The sequence below is a fragment of the Helianthus annuus genome, chromosome 6 (genome assembly GCF_002127325.2).
Source record: "Helianthus annuus cultivar XRQ/B chromosome 6, HanXRQr2.0-SUNRISE, whole genome shotgun sequence".
Lineage (NCBI taxonomy): Eukaryota > Viridiplantae > Streptophyta > Magnoliopsida > Asterales > Asteraceae > Helianthus > Helianthus annuus.
The window spans coordinates 135815047-135831984 of NC_035438.2; the positions used below are offsets into that span (position 1 = coordinate 135815047).

Genomic DNA, 16938 nt, shown 5'->3' on the forward strand with positions numbered 1-16938 from the left:
TGTCTTTCCCAAAAACTGGTTTGTAGTATCTTCAAACACTTTGTCAATCAAAGATTGATTGACGTTTTTGATTGGAAAATCTTTGTCTGAATAAATTTTACTATCACCGACTAAAGTATACAACAAGTTATTGCTCTTAACAGCAGACACACATTCCTTGTCATCTTTGACATCCTTGACAGGATCTATCACTTGCTTGGCAACAGGTTGCACGGCAGGAGTAGGAGGATCACAAAGAATATGATTCTCAATTGGAATTTCTACTCCTTTCGTCTCATTAAGTGATTCATCCTGGTCATTCACATCTGATTCATCATCTGAAGAATCATAGTCCTCAATGGTTGGAGGACTTTGATTTGAAGCACATGATGACTTTTCTTTGTTATCAGATGAGCCCTCCGATGAATTGTCCGGTTTGAACCCTAGGCCAGTAGTAACTTCCTCATAATCAAGAGGCACACTGGGTTCATACCGAGGCATATCCTCTTCATCGGGCATTTTGGTATAGTTGTGTCTCAAAGGAGGTGGACACGCCTTATACCCTACGCCTTTTCTTTTCCCTTTTTGTTGTTGAACGTCAATGATGTGATCAAGCACAAATCGGGAGTTAGAATAACTCTCCAATTTTTGCTTGATAGCATCATGCTCGCATTTGGCAATGGCTAGTTCCTTTTTGGTTTCCTCAATTATGTTAATGTAATCATTAATACTAACTTGTTTATGATAAACAACTTTGTTCACTTCGGAAACACTTTTCTTTAAGGTTTCAATTACAGATTTAAATTCCTTTTCGTTTCGAACTAAAGCCATGTTTGCCTCTTTGCACTTTGAAAGCTCAATCACTAAACTCTGATTGTGACTATGAACCGTTTCAGATTCAAGTTTCAATTTAGCACATTCAAGTTGCATATCAGCAAAATCACTACATATGCTAGGAGTTTCAGATTTTACTTGACTTGTAGAAACTGTGACATTAGCCATAAAGGCAGGCAGTCTGAGAAGAGAAAGATCCATCTTCAGTGAGAATTTTCTCCATTTCTTCTGATGTAGCATCAGCTTTCTTGATCAAGTCAGATTTCTCTTTAGCATCATTCGACAAATGATCAGCTTCATAATCAGTTCTTTCATTCAAATTCGATTCTTCATCCGAACTGCTACTGTATCCCGAATTATCATCATTTCCCGAAGATTCACCATCATTGACATTCTTGACAATTTCAGCAAGAAACGCAGTTTCTGTTTGATCACAGTTTCCCAACTGTATGGGCAGACCACAATCGACACTTGGATCGAATTGAGGTTTTGAAAGGGCGTGAGCTTGAGCAATAACATGCGGTGGAGGTAGATAGGCACGTGGATCGAAAACCGGAGGTGGAGCTGATTGTGGAGACGGAAAAGAGCTTGTATTTGACATAAACGCCGTTTGTAACTTCGGTTGCTGAGCTGAATTGGAATTAGCTAACTGGTTAAAACCTGCAAGATACATTTCGGTGTTTTGAGTAGGTGCAATCCTTTTAGCTTTCCGAATTTCCTCTTCGTTCTTGTGCTCCAACTTCTGAATGAATTCATAGATATTAACATTGACAGCATCTAGAACGCCCGTATGCTTTAAAAGCTCAATGAATGGGCTCCACTTCAGAGGTAGAGCATCAGCAAACCGTGCTACCATTTCCTGTTGAGATGCAAGAACACCAAAATAATACATTTCACTCATCAAATGATAATAACGAGTAGTTATATCATTTAGGGTTTCATTCTCTAAGAAATGAAATGATTCGAATTTCTTCTTCAACAGATCATGACGTATCTTTCTGGTAGCTGCATATCCTTCTCCTCTCGCTACCAAAAGATTCTGTATGTTTTGATTTTGATTCGACAACAAAGCCCATTGACTTGCACTTATTGACTGTTATTGTCGAGGTATGGTATTTGCTAAATATTCGGCCATGGAAGTCGGTTTTTGAACCGGTTGTGAGTCCGTACTCCAATCCCATATGCTTGTGCAACTCATGATTGGTGTATAGAAGTGAAAAATCTGGTCACACACTTGAAAACAGGCTGTTATCACACTTTTGCAAGTCTTCTGTTTAAAAACTGAACAAGTTTCTCGACGACACTCTTTTTGATGAAACTGTGATATTTAGAAGCGCGATTCAAATCAACTCCGCGAACACCCGACCTCGTACGTAACACTTAAGATTGTTGACCCACTAAAATAGTCTTGAAGAAAAGTTTGTTGATCAAGACCAAACTTTCAAAAAAAAAAAAAAAAAAACCAAAATTGCATCACATTTAAATATGACTGCATATATAGCCTTTTAGAGCAGCCCATACAACAACAACACAATTTCATAAATTAGTGGCCCCCAAAAAATATACCTGATAAAGAATAGGCCCAAGTGTAGTGGTGCTATGAATGTCTAATTTCTACAAGCATCACCATACGTCATCCATGTGCATATCCTTAAATCATGAAGTGAAATGTAAATTGAATAAGTTGAAGTTGGCCCACTAAAGTTGCAAACTAATTCAATTCAAATTATATAGGGCATGTCATCGGCCCATTTAGTAGTATAATCAAATCACAAGCTGGCCCACCAAACATGCACTAAACCCTATCTTCAATATTACCCAAAAGTCAATTCATTTCACTTTCAATAATGCTGCCGACATATTGTGTCTCTCTCCTCTTTTCTCGATAACCAAACATCCACAGCCCTTTTTTTTTTCTCCTTCTTCGATACCTTATCAACAGCCAAAACAATCAAAAATACCCCAGCTACCACTATCACCTTCCTATCTCTCTCTGCGATACATCAGCTGAAACATTCAAATTATTTCTCTTTCTCCAAAAGCCCTGTTCTGATCGGAGCAGATTATCAACCCTGCCGTCAACTGTTCTGATGTTGTATTGATTCGACGAAACAGAAGATGATTCAAAACGACGAAACAGGTTGAATATTGATCGACGAAATTGACTTGTGTGAAATGGACGACGAAACACACTTCTTAACAGGTGCGACGAAACTGATGAACTTGTATGCAACAAAATTGATTGAGTTTCACTAAATGACGAAAGAGAATGGTTTATGTGTTGCGACGAAACAAGTTTAGTGAATCATATCGACGAAACAAGAATGATGTCTTGAGTGCGACGGAACATGTGAAAGATCTTGGCGACGAAACAAATGAGAGATCTTGTCGACGAAACAGATGTAATTTTTGTTGACATGTGCGACGAAGCAGATCTGATCTTAGTCCTGACGAAACGGAATGAATTAATGAGTTCGACGAAACCTGTTTGATTGACTGTATGAAGTTGACTGACGACGAAACGTTTTAATGGAGTTGATGAACAACGAAACAGATTTTCAGATGGTGCTCAAAAGCATGGTGGGTAGTGAAGTTTGGCCCATTCTATACACCCCCCCCCTCCTTCCTGATTACATCCCCCCCTTGTGAGAGGAAAACTGTCGGTCCCACGCAGGCCCCACCTGTAAGTATGTGAGAGGAGGGGGGGTGAAAAAGTAAATACGGGGGTGTAGAAAGTAGCACCCTTTTAAAATCAAAGTGATAAGATCAAAAAGTTGGTGACTATTTTCAAAGGAAGCCTTATTCTTCTCTGACATGCAGTACACCTTTTTCAACCTAGACCATGCTCATCACACCAAACTCACTACCCACCATGCTTTTGAGCACCATTTTCAAACAACATGTAATTTTTAATTATCAAACAAATTGCACAGTTGCTTCTCAAAAGATCAAAAAGTTGATGATTTGAAGAACACACATGAACCTTTTGAATATCTGATGAACACACTTGATGATTTCGGCCAAAATATCACAGGACAAATTTTCGGAACATGAATTTGCTTAAAACTTTCAACAAAAACCAAATGCTAACATGTAGACATGCAAAATAATAAGGTTTTCAATAAAACTTTCAGCAAAAACAACAAGTTTAATCAGATTTTTAGCACAATTTCAGAAAAATACAAACTTTTCAAGAACAAAAACTGAAAAATCACTAAAAACCACTTGATAAAACACTAACAATGTTTAGTTTTAAACAAGGAAAAGAGCCAAAGCTCTGATACCAATTGTAGGTCCCGTTTTTCCGGTGGATCGATAACGTAAACCTAACCTTGTTTATCACAAACACGGTAACGGGTGCGGAATCCCCGTGACGGTGCAAACCAAACAAAGTTTAAAATAAGAACACGCGCATAACCAAAAGATTCAATATCTATTGATTATGGATGAGTACAACCACAAACATATACAAACAATGTTTTAACAGACTCTCACTAAGTCTCTCTGTGCTCATCAGTTTCACACAGAAACTATGAGGGGTATTTATAGGAAACAGAGACACATACATGACGAAACAGAAAAACACTCGACGAAACACCTTTGGGCCAAACCTTGGGCCTGAAGAAGTCCAACAGGCGATGAAATAGGCTAGGCCACTACAAAGTTGACGAAACATATTGTGTTTCGTCGTTTGCTTTTACAAGTTCACTAATTCAACTACCTGACAAAACTAGTGACATAATCATGACATCACTAAGGGTGATGTCATGGTGATGTGTCGACGGGAAAGGCCGCGGCTCTCCGTGCTTCGCGTGTCGAATTCTGGGGCGCACGACGGAGGAATGTCGTGACGTCGGGCTTGAGCCGGACCTAACCGTGTCGAAACCAAGTCGACCGATCCGAGTCGAACCGAGCCAAGTCGCGTCCACACAAAATGTATCAACATTTTAAATTTCTAATCTCTCCTATACTTATCGATTTTTAAGCTGCTTTATGAATTATTATCATCTTGTACATCACTCCTTGACCAGACAAGTTGAACTCGAATATCACCTCACACGTGATTGTTTCACTATGAAACTCATCATTGTTGTCATGGTCCACACCGCTTACCGACGTGCAAACTGATTTTTCCAAAATTTGATAAATCAATTCTGATTAAAATTAATTTTGGCAAACGGCATGGAGGTAAAACATGAATTAATCCGACATCTGGAAATCGTTTTTGTAAACATCTTTCTGTCTTTTAAATTTATCTTAGTTTGTTGATTTTATGGGGAGTAAATCCAAATTTTAAAAATCCAAAAACATCGAAAAATATAAAAACACAAAAACAATAGAAAAACAAAAATGAGTTTCCTGGCGAACAAAAGAGAAAATGATAGTACATCAGTGGTCTGTCCAAACCTCTTTAAACCTAAACTGAAAAACGATAAGCAGCTCTATATAAGATGTATCGGTAGGCTCACAATCATTTTAAAGTGTGCAGGGTGATATAAACCTAAATCGACTGATGACCAGGTGGGAACCATTCATTGGCATATGGTCTTAGTACCGAAATTTCGTTTGAGAGATTGCCGAGGTTCTGAGATATTCAGTCTTTGTACGAAAGTACTGACCTGTTCACGGATTTGCTCCTGTGCCCTCATGCATATGAAAATCAAGTTCCTCATCAATAAGTGATTCTATCACATAGGGCTTGTTTTCAAATCAAAATAAGTGAGTTTCTCACATCATATACGGTCAAACAGATAAGATGATAAACGGTATACTCACCGGTAAGATGAACTCTATACCTTGATACGAGAATGTGTCTTGTGTGGATGAACACCGGTCGGTAAGTATAAATCATACCTTAACGTATCCCCTCGCCATGATTACGTCTGATAAGTTGAGCTTATGTGGACAACAATACCGATAATCACTATAGGATGCTTATCTAAATGTTAACTAATTAAACAAAAAGAGCGTTTTGGCATGACCATACACTCATATGATTCTCTTACCCTCGAAACTCGCAAAAAGAATGTCTGTAAATATTTATTTACTGTTTTCAGTTTTTTGCATCTTTGTATATATTTATTTATTGTTTTCCGTCTTTAAATTTGAAAAATGAAAAATACCAAAAAGATTTTAGGTGTGTTTTAATATAAACTTTAGAAAATCCAAAAAGATTTTGCTTCTAGTTTATTTTTGATTGACCGCTGTTGGAACTCGAGTCTATCCTACCCAAAATCCTGATTTTAAGCCGGAAAACAATCGACGAAACAAGATTGCAATTAGAATAAATGTGACGAAACTGAATGTGTTTCGTCACTTGTGGTGTTTCGTCGTGCCATATTTTTTGTTTCGTCATAGTCTGTGTCTGTTTTAGTATATATAGGTCTCATAGTTTCTGTGTGAAACTTGGACGAGAGACGAGAGCTGTGAGACTGTCAGTAAACATTGTTTGTATATGTTTGTATCGTTCTCATCCGTAATCAATAGATATTGAATCTTTTGGTTACGCGTGTTCTTATTTTACATTTTGTTTGGTTTGCACCGTCACGGGGATTCCGCACCCGTTACCGTGTTCATGATAAACAAGGATAGGTTTACGTTATCGATCCACCGGAAAAACGGGACCTACGAAAACAAAACAACTAAGAAATGCGTAGGAAATGTGTTGTAAAATTTGCTACACAATATTTTCGTAGGAATTTCGTTAAAATTTGTGTAGTAATTGTGGAGTAAATAGTTTCCGACGAGGCTTTTTCAACATCAAGGTTTTGTTGCAAATGCGTAGCAAATCTGAGTTTGCTACGCATTTGTGACGGAAAAGCTTGTTAGAAAATGCCAAATTTCTAGTAGTGCATTACCCAACCGACCTGCATTACCCAACCGACCTGCCCGTTTTGTGAGGCTTCATAATTGAATTACTCCATTGTCTTCAAAATTTAAGATACTACATGTACCTCAGGGCCAAGAACTTAAATTACGCTATGTCTTTGAACAACAAGATGAACAGAATCAAAGAAAAACCTGATGAAAGGAAGATATTTTGTTTTGACATTAACGCTTCAAAAACAGGTTGGTTTGGAAATTCTTACAGGCATAGCCTGTTCATGCATATGTTAACTAATTAAAATAAAATACTTATCATTTATGGACATTTAAGTTAAAAAATAATAGCCAAGCAATTGATAATTTATACATCACTGATGTATGTTTCATCAAGTAACCTAATGTCTTCACAATTTTTATGCAAACCGATTATTCCTTAAGGACACTATCCGTCAACAAATTTTATTGAATATTTTTATATTTATCAGAAGCCCAAATCTGTATTAAATCGAACCGAAAGTGCACACTTAATAACCCAAAATAAAAAAGCAACCACGCAAATGCAATGTGTGGGATATCAATATGATTAAATAATATATGGTTGTTGAAACAAGGGAGGCTACAAAGGCCGCCTCTTAGGCATTGGTTCTGCCTTGACTATTGAGATTTCTAGAAACTGACAAAGATCACACAATGCAAACAGTAAAACCATGTTCAGCTATACCTCTAAATGTAGCATGGAAAGGTATGGGTGATGGGTAACATGACACGGGATTTACAATGGCTTCCTATTCGGCCTTGGCTATTGAGAATTTCTGGAATCTATTAAAGATGACAATGCAAAAAAGGTCCATTAAAGAAGCATCAGGACACCTCGTTACTGTTTTAAATTGAGTAAAGTCAACTATGTGTTATCTGTCACCATCTTGGTTCAAATAGGAAAATTACATGCCCTTTTTTCTAGACTATACATCTACCAGTACACAACCCAAACAACAATTTTGCAACCTCAAATTGTAGCTGTTACATAATGCATACCCTGCAACTTCAGTAGCTATTTAATGTTGGTCCCTACTTCCTGAATCTCTTATGACATCCAAACTTTCAAATAGTAGCAAAGTAGTAAACAGATTTATAATGAAAATCTAAAGTCACATGTGAATAAAGACTCCTACCAATTCAAATCAAGAATCATATACTCCCATGAACAAAGTTCATGTACCCAGATGTGTGATTGAACATAAACCTTTTACCTAATTCAACAAAAGAAATACAAATTTTTCAATTTGCGAATATCAAGAATCAAAGAATGAAAATAAGAAAACCTCCCAAATATTCCTACGTTTAACAAAAAAAAATAAAAAAACTGAAAGTACTATTACCATAACTATTGAAGAAGTAATAGACATTCTACATATGCAAAATGCCTAGAATAGCTAAATTCAGTCCCAAAACATAAGGTGATTAAACAACATACCAAATAAAAAGTGATGTAGGCTAACAATCCAGACCATCTTGAAATTTGAAGATCATCTTGTATTGCACAAATAGAGTACCTGAAGTGTTTCCAAGCTATTGCTTTATATGTAGCTTGTAAGAAAAGCCTTCTTCTGTTATACTTCTAAGTTGTCCACTCTAAAATGCAGGTTTACCTTTGTTATAAAATATTTCTATCCGGCTGATCAAGAAGAAGCAGTGTTTCCATGTAGGGATGCACTTGACAAAAAAAATCTAAACCATCACACCCTAGATTATCAATCTGTTTTGAGTGGGGTTCATAAACAACAAGTTTGGAAATCCCATGGTCTTCTACAATTTCAATTATAGGCTCACCTGTCTTCCTAAATCCCCTTATTGTTGCACCATGTGGTGCGTTAACATTAAATGTGAATAGCTTTGTAAACAATTGTGGAACACCATCCCCCATCATCCATACACTGAAAATTGCATTATTGGCTTCTGCACCATGTTCAAGCACAACAAGAGACTCTCTTAACTTAGAAATTTTCATATTACGACTACATTGGTGTGCTAAACTATTCGGGAGGCCTACTTCTCTAAACTCTTCACTTGTAATGTCAAATGAAATGATAAGATTACACTTAGCGATTGCACCAGTAAGAGTAAACCTATCAATAGCAAGCCAATAAAGAAACCCGTCTATAACTATGGTGGAATAACCAAATTTAATTGATTTACGAGGAAGATTGTTATATGGGCTTCTCCAAGACCAAGTACTTACTGCAAAAACCTGAACTTGCCAAGGGTCTACAGTCTCATCCCTACTTATACCTCGCATATTGGCATATCCATTAAAATGTGTAATCTTGATGATCTTAGGGTCAAGAGTCACACGACAAACCCCAAAACCTAAATTGGTTTCATATAAATTGGTTTCATAAATCTCAAACCCCACATTAGGTATGACAACCGCAACCGCTTTTCTAATTGAAACATTCCAAATAACAGCCATGTCCGTATCAGGGTTGTCACCGGAACCATTCAAACACAACAAGCCATGAGAGCTGCCTGTTAAGCCAGGAGATTTAAGCTTCTTAACCAATAAAGGTAGATTCATGGAAACTTTCTGTTTCGGGAAATTATCATTGTCAACAATAGAAACATATTTTTTCTTAAAATCAACACATGTATATTGTACAAGTAGATGTTGCATCTGACCGTTATAACCAGCAATAAAAGGAGAGCTATCGATCAGAGACTTCCAGGCTTTGGAGACAGATCGGCATTGAAGCAATGATTTGACAGGAAGCCTTCTCACAATTTCCACTTGGATTTCGAAAGGTATGTTGTCTGACATTTTGATCTTGATTATGTAAAAATGAACTTCTAGGGTTTGCAAGAGATGAAAATTTGGGGATCTACTTTTGAAGCGATTTAATGCATTATCTTATTTTAAAGGTTGCGGAAGTAGTGGAACGGAAGGGCATGAAATAAATCACGTATGGGCCGGTGTTACTTTGGGCTTTACAACTACTAGGATAGCTTGTCTAATAGTCATTTTTTTACATAGTTTGCTAAAGGGTTAAAATAATTTATTTTTCAAATATTAGTTATCAAGAATTTTATCTGTTTTCATGTCTTCTGCAACTGAAGATGTGGTCTAAAGCTTTTCAAGTTGAAAATATATGATTGTTTGTTTTTATAAATTGATACCGTCTGTACACACACTACATAAACTTTGTTTTATTTTCCAAATCAGAACATCCTAAACCAATTACCTCCAAAATGTTTTAAGTTCAGAACATCCTAAACCAGTTACCTCCTCTCTGCCTTCTCTCTTGATCCAGTCACCAGAGCCGGTTCCGGCGGCACTCCGGCGCCTTTTTCCGGCAAACACACCCAGACGCAAGACACCCTCCTTCTTCCCTATAACACAAATTTAATGAAATCCAAATGTTACTGATTCATAAAAAGTTGAACACCAAACACCTGGAGTGATTTAAAAAAAAAAACTCGTTGAGACAAAACATCAAACACCTGGAGTGCACTTCAAGTGAGATTATCGAGAAGCTCGAGTCCCTTGCCAATGAACACGTGATTGGGTCCGATGGGTTTTGGACCCTGGATAGAATTGTCATGAATGACTGTGTGATGTTTGCAGTCAAAAGAATTGACCGAAGTCGAGAAAGTCAAGATCTTGCATTTGAACGGGAGTTGGAAATATTGGGTAGTGTTAGACATAGTAATCTTGTTAATCTCTGAGGATATTGTCGGTTTCCTGATTCAAAGCTTCTTATCTATGATTATGTGGCCAATGGTAGTCCAGAAAATTTCTTACACGATAAGCTTCATAATTTGAAGAAAGGTTTTTTTTGTGGTGGTGGTCCAGTTTTGGTTAAAATTTGAGTTCAGAACGTATATGAGAAGGAGGGTTTTTTGTGAAGATGTTTGAAGAAAGGTTGTCATAGCTTTTTTTAAGCTGAAAAAAGTCATTTTCAGATTTGTTTAAAAGAAAAAAACAAACAGTCTTCAAGAGTAACGTCTGCGCGCCTGCAGACATTAGCTCTCTTGAAGATGTTTGAAGAAAAAACAAACACCCCCTTAATAAATTCCCTGGAGAATGCAACCTGCTCCTGAAATCAAAGTATCATATTATCAATAAAAACAATCAGTATCATAAATAGAGCCCTAAAACAGTCATACTTTTCGGTGATAGCATTTCCTCAATATAATTTGGTGTGCAACTGCACATGGAATTTGGTTAAACATAGCCAAAGGCCTAACATTAGTAGTTTGTTGATGTTAACACCCTAAGTTAATAAAATGTGCAAAGTTACTCTTATTACTCCTGTTGAAGGAAGCCTAACATCAGGTGAGGATAAAATTATACAAATTACGCATACATAAAGTAACATTTATTTACTTTCTATTTAAGCTTCAACAATAAGCGCCAAATAACCATTGGGTGTCAGCCCAATGGCCACCAGCCCGCATTCTAACCCGGAGGTGGCGGGTTCGAGTCTTGCTCGTTCCCAATGCCCCTACGGTAGCGGATTTACCCCAGACTCAGGCTTGCTGGGTGGCGGTCTGCGAGGTGGGATCACCTCGGCGGTTGGGAGGACCGTGGAATATCCCCCCCCCCAACAATAAGCGCCAAATGAAATTTAGTTGTTTTTGCTTACATTGCCAACAGATATGGACCTTGTATCTATGCCTCCTCCTTGATTGCCTTACTAGCAGCTGCAGGATCTATGGACAACCAGAATCAAGTAAGCCAAAGCCAGAAAATTACAACCTACGTGCCAAAACTAAAATAAATAAAAAATGACAGGAACGAACAGTAGTTGTTTACCGCCAAGATGCAGAAAATATAATCTTTGCTCAAATTTACTCACACATTGAAACTGAATAAAAAATAACAATAGTAATAACAAACAGATGAGCAGCAGCAGCAACACATAGAACTGCTTGTCTGTGTGATTTTGTGTGTTTAGAAATTTGTCGGGTTGTTGATTCCTAAATATAATCATCGGCTTCAAACAAAACGTTTGGTGACTTAAATAAAGTCTAAATCAGTCTTCACAGATGAGTGCAACGACCCTTAAGAAATTTTCTTTCATCCCCTTGGAAATCGCACCATTTTGTCTAGAGAAATTGTTTAGATTACAAATTAGAATGGATATTACTTTTTGGACGTTAGACTTAGATCTGCAACCAAAAACTAAAACTCACACGCATGAATAAAAACACATGAATTGATGCATCGAGCCAAAAACTAAAACTCACACGCACGAATAAAAACACATGAATTGATGCATCGAGCCGCAAGACACAAAAGTGTTGATACATATTATGTGGACGCGACTCGGTTCGGTTCGACACCGTTAGGTTCGGCTCAAGCCCGACGTCACGACATTCCTCCGTCGTGCGCTCCAGAGTTCGACACGCGAAGCACGGAAAGCCGCGAGCATTCCCGAGGCGCCACATCACCATGACATCATCATGATGATGTCATGATGATGTCACATGTTGACTTAATACAAGTTCATGAAGAAATGCTATATGTACGTGCATGTGAAATGAATTTTGGGCCAATCAGAATACAACATGAACCAATACATTTGGGCGTAAACCTTCAACTGGGCCGAACCCATATGTGCCATACATGTATGTCGACCAAACACAATTGTTTCGTCGACTTTGATGAACGATTTTTGTGTTTCGCCGACGACAACCGTTTCGCCGTGGCCCATTCCGTTTCGTCAATGATGTCGATGAAACACACCTTGTTTCGTCGACCAGCCAGTTTCGTCGAGACCTGCTTCTGTTTCGTTTATGCTGGCACTATATAAACAGAGCATATCACAAGAGTGAAAGTAGAGACAAGTGAGAGAGAACCGAGAGTTTATTTGTATTTCTTGTATTATCTTTCTGTAACAAAAACTCGATCGGTATCAATATACAATTGTTAAACGGTATATCCTTTGTGTTGTGTTTGTCTCTCGCTCGGTTTGTATCGTAACGTGGATTCCGCACTCGTTATGGTATTATAAACAAGATCTCGTAGTTGTCCGGCGATCCGCAAACGGACCTACAATTATATCATCTCGTACAGCACTCTTTGGCCTGACACGTTGATCTCGAATATCACCTCACACGTTATTGTTTCTCTATGAAACTCGTCAATGTTGTCATGGTCCACACCGCTTACCGATGTGCCAACTCATTTTCCCAAAATTCGATAAATCATTTCTGATTAACTTATTTTTGGTAAACGGCATTGAGGTAAAACATGAGTTAATCCGACATCGGAAAATCGTTTTTGTAAATATCTTTGTGTCTTTTAAATTTTGTCTTAGTTTGTTGATTTTAGGGGGAGTAAATCCAAAATTGAAAAATCAAAAATATCGAAAAATTTCAAAAACACAAAAACAATAGAAAAACAAAAATGTGTTTCCTGGCGAGCAAAAGAGAAAATGATAGTACATCGGTGGTCTATCCAAACCTCTTTAAACCTTAAATGAAAAACGATAAGCAGCTCTATGTAAGATGTATCGGTAGGCTCACAATCATTTTAAAGTGTGCAGGGTGATATAAATCTTAAATCGACTGAAGACCAGGTGGGAACCATTCATTGGCATATGGTCTTAGTACCGAAATTTCGTTTGAGAGATTGCCGAGGTTCTGAGATATTCGGTCTTTATGCTGCTTATCATCTGGGTATCATGGTTGTATCTTTTACTGAAAAATAACGGGGACGCAAGTCTAGATCTTCCATGATACTATACATACGTGTACATACTGCATACGACCTCAATAAGTGATAAACAATCACATGTCCCTCAAAATAAGTGATAAAATATCACATTTATCCGGGAGTCAAGTTCGTCTCTCTGCTGTACGAAAGTACTGACCTGTTCACAGACTTGCTCCTGTGCCCTCATGCATATGAAAATCAAGTTCCTCATCAATAAGTGATTCTATCACATAGGGCTTGTTTTCAAATCAAAATAAGTGAGTTTCTCATATGATATATGGTCAAACAGATGATAATCGGTATACTCACCTGTAAGATGAACCCTCGTGCATACCTTGATACGGGAATGTGTCGTGATGTGGATGAACACCTGTCGGTAAGTATAAATCATACCTTAAAGTATCCCCTCGCCATGATTACATCTGATAAATTGAGCTTATGTGGACAACAATACCGATAATTCTTATAGGATGCTTATCTTAATGTGAACTAATTGAACAACAAGAGCGTTTTGGCGTGACCGTACACTGATATGATTCTCTTACCCTCGAAACTCACAAAAAGAATGTCTGTAAATATTTATTTAATGCTTTCAGTTTATGCATCTTTGTATATATTTATTTACTGCTTTCTGTCTTTACATTTGAAATATTCAAAAATTCCAAAAAGATTTTAGGTGTGTTTTAATATAAACTTTCAAAAAGCCAAAAAGATTTTATTTCTATCTTATTTTCGATTGTACGATGTTGGATCTCGAGTCTTCGTTGCCTGAAACCTGATTGAAAACCAAATCGACTAATCTTCATAAACGGTCAAAATTTGCAAGTTTTGAAAGTTAAAAACTGAAATTGATAAATTCGTTAAACTTTCAAACTGTCGGACGGTAGTTGACTAATATGGTCATACGTGTGTCGTTTGTTTATTTTAACTATATTTCAAGCAGTTGTTCTCATTACGCGTTTAGATTTCTTGCATGTGCAGATTCTAAAGGCAAGGAGAACATGGTCAATGACAAGCTTCGGAATGAAGACACGACGTGAAAGGCACTCAAATGATAAAGATGATCGAGTTGCCGCTGACCATCATCAACACCACAAGGATCTCAAGTACTGAAGATCAAGTCATTCACGAGCATAACTCAAGGGGGAGCTTATGTTAAGGGGGAGTTTGTCAACACACTTCCTACAAGACAAGGGGAGTTTGTTGATACACTTTCTGCTTTCAACACGTGAAGACCTTAAAGATCCTCCGACATAGAAGACTTGGAAGATGAATCTCACGAGTTGCGTCCAAGGGGGAGTTTGTTGATACATATTATGTGGACGCGACTCGGTTCGGTTCGACTCGGTTCGGTTCGACACGGTTAGGTTCGGCTCAAGCCCGACGTCACGACATTCCTCCGTCGTGCGCTCCAGAGTTCGACACGCGAAGCACGGAAAGCCGCGAGCATTCCCGAGGCGCCACATCACCATGACATCATCATGATGATGTCATGATGATGTCACATGTTGACTTAATACAAGTTCATGAAGAAATGCTATATGTACGTGCATGTGAAATGAATTTTGGGCCAATCAGAATACAACATGAACCAATACATTTGGGCTTAAACCTTCAACTGGGCCGAACCCATATTTGCCATACATGTATGTCGACGAAACACAATTGTTTCGTCGACTTTGATGAATGATTTTTGTGTTTCGCCGACGACAACCGTTTCGCCGTGGCCCATTCCGTTTCGTCAATGATGTCGATGAAACACACCTTGTTTCGTCGACCAGCCAGTTTTGTCGAGACCTGCTTCTGTTTCGTTGATGCTGGCACTATATAAACAGAGCATATCACAGGAGTGAAAGTAGAGACAAGTGAGAGAGAACCAAGAGTTTATTTGTATTTCTTGTATTATCTTTCCGTAACAAAAACTCGATCGGTATCAACATACAATTGTTAAACGGTATATCCTTTGTGTTGTGTTTGTCTCTCGCTCGGTTTGTATCGTAACGTGGATTCCGCACTCGTTACGGTATTATAAACAAGATCTCGTAGTTGGCCGGCGATCCGCAAACGGACCTACAAAAAGAAATATACACCACCATCTGACAAACTTTACAAAGATCCAAATACCCTCTGTCTTGTCTCCTCTGTGGCACCCATACAGCCCCAAATACACACACACACACACACCCCAATGAAAAGGGACCCCTAGTAACCCCAGCCAATTATAGGTTCACCACTCTTTCTAAATCCCTTTACTTTTGCATCTCGTGTGCTAACATTAATAGTGGATAGCCTTGTAAACAGTTTAGAAACCCCATCCTCCATCATCGATACATCGTAAGCCAGATCATTGACACGTTCAAGCACAACAAGAGACTCCTTTAGTTTTAACACGGACAAAATATGTTTATACCTCTGGTGTGCTAAACTATCTGGGAGGCTCACTTCTTTAAATTCTTCACGGGTGAAATCAAACGAAATAATCGTATAATCGAACCTAAACCCACCATCCACATCAGCCCTATCAGCAGCAAGCCAATAAATAGACCCATCTATAGTAACTACCTGATCACAGTAACTGTCAAACTCAATTGAACTACGAGGAAGATTGCCGCTATATGGAGATCTCCAAGTCCCTGTGCTTAAAGTAAAAACCTCAGCATGCCAAGTTACACTTTCCATAGCACTCTGACTCCGAATAGGTGTAATCTTGACAATTTTCGGGTCGGTAGTCTCGCGGCCAACCCCAAAACCTAAAACATTTTCATAAACCTCCCCACCAGCCACATTAGGCACAAGTACAGCAATTGCTTTTCGAATCAAAATATTCCAAATAATAGCTATTCTGGTCTGGTCCTCATAATAAGACAAACACAACAAGCCATGAGAGCAGCCGATTAGATCATAATCTAAAAGCCATTGTGGGAAAGTGAGGGGAACTTTGTGGTGGGGAAAAGTATGATCATTAGCAATTGAAACATACTTATCCTCACAATCACAATAGGTTAGAAATAGATGTTGGGGGTTTGTGTGTTGGCCGTTGTACTGCGTAATGAAATCAGGTCTATCGATGAGAGACTTCCATGCTTTGCAGACGGACCGGAACTGAATCAAGGATTTGACAGAAAGCTTTTTCATGATTTCCATTTGCATTTCGAATGGTATGTTGTCTGACATTTTGACAGTTGCTTGTGGTGGTATGTATGTATTTCTAGGGTTTACGAGTGACGATCTGGGTGGAGCCAAATTTTAATTTTTTTAAGATGTTATATGTGATTTTAAGCAAAACGACGCCGTCACCAATGATTCTTGGGCTTTTGTAGAGAGGGGTTCTTAAGCCGATGTTTTTAACACATTGCATTGGGCTTGTTTAATCCAATTGCACATTCAACTTGGGCCACCACTACAAATAGGTATAGGCTGTTAATGTGTTTCCCGACCCTATGCAATGTTATGGTATGCGCGGTCCGTGCTACGGGGCATAAACTGAATATTTCTTATGTATTTCGGTTATTTGTAAATGTTACTTATAACACGATCTCAAAAAAATATATGGAATCAACCAACTAAACTAAAATACTACCATA

General features: G+C 38.1%; 2 protein-coding genes across 2 annotated transcripts; both read right to left on the minus strand.

The window, feature by feature from the left end:
* Positions 1–8026: 8026 nt before the first annotated feature.
* On the minus strand, positions 8027–9550 carry LOC110945024 (F-box protein At3g07870). The gene is made up of 2 exons (XM_035974279.1): positions 9316–9550; positions 8027–9165 (listed from the first exon to the last, which is right to left on the minus strand). Exons 1-2 carry the CDS (start codon positions 9452–9454, stop codon positions 8294–8296), a joined length of 1011 nt encoding a protein of 336 aa, XP_035830172.1. The 5' UTR covers positions 9455–9550; the 3' UTR covers positions 8027–8293.
* A 6006-nt stretch (positions 9551–15556) lies between these two features.
* Positions 15557–16528, minus strand: LOC110945023 (F-box protein At3g08750-like). Its single transcript, XM_022186662.1, has one exon. It carries the CDS (start codon positions 16526–16528, stop codon positions 15557–15559), a length of 972 nt encoding a protein of 323 aa, XP_022042354.1.
* Positions 16529–16938: the final 410 nt, after the last annotated feature.

Coding starts and splice junctions, on each gene's coding strand:
- LOC110945023 (XM_022186662.1), bottom strand. CDS start 16,528: ATGTCAGACAACATACCATTCGAAATGCAAATGGAAATCATGAAAAAG.
- LOC110945024 (XM_035974279.1), bottom strand. CDS start 9,454: ATGTCAGACAACATACCTTTCGAAATCCAAGTGGAAATTGTGAGAAGG. Junction 9,166..9,315: donor TTTTATTGCTGGTTATAACG/GTCAGATGCAAC, acceptor CTGGCTTAACAG/GCAGCTCTCATGGCTTGTTG.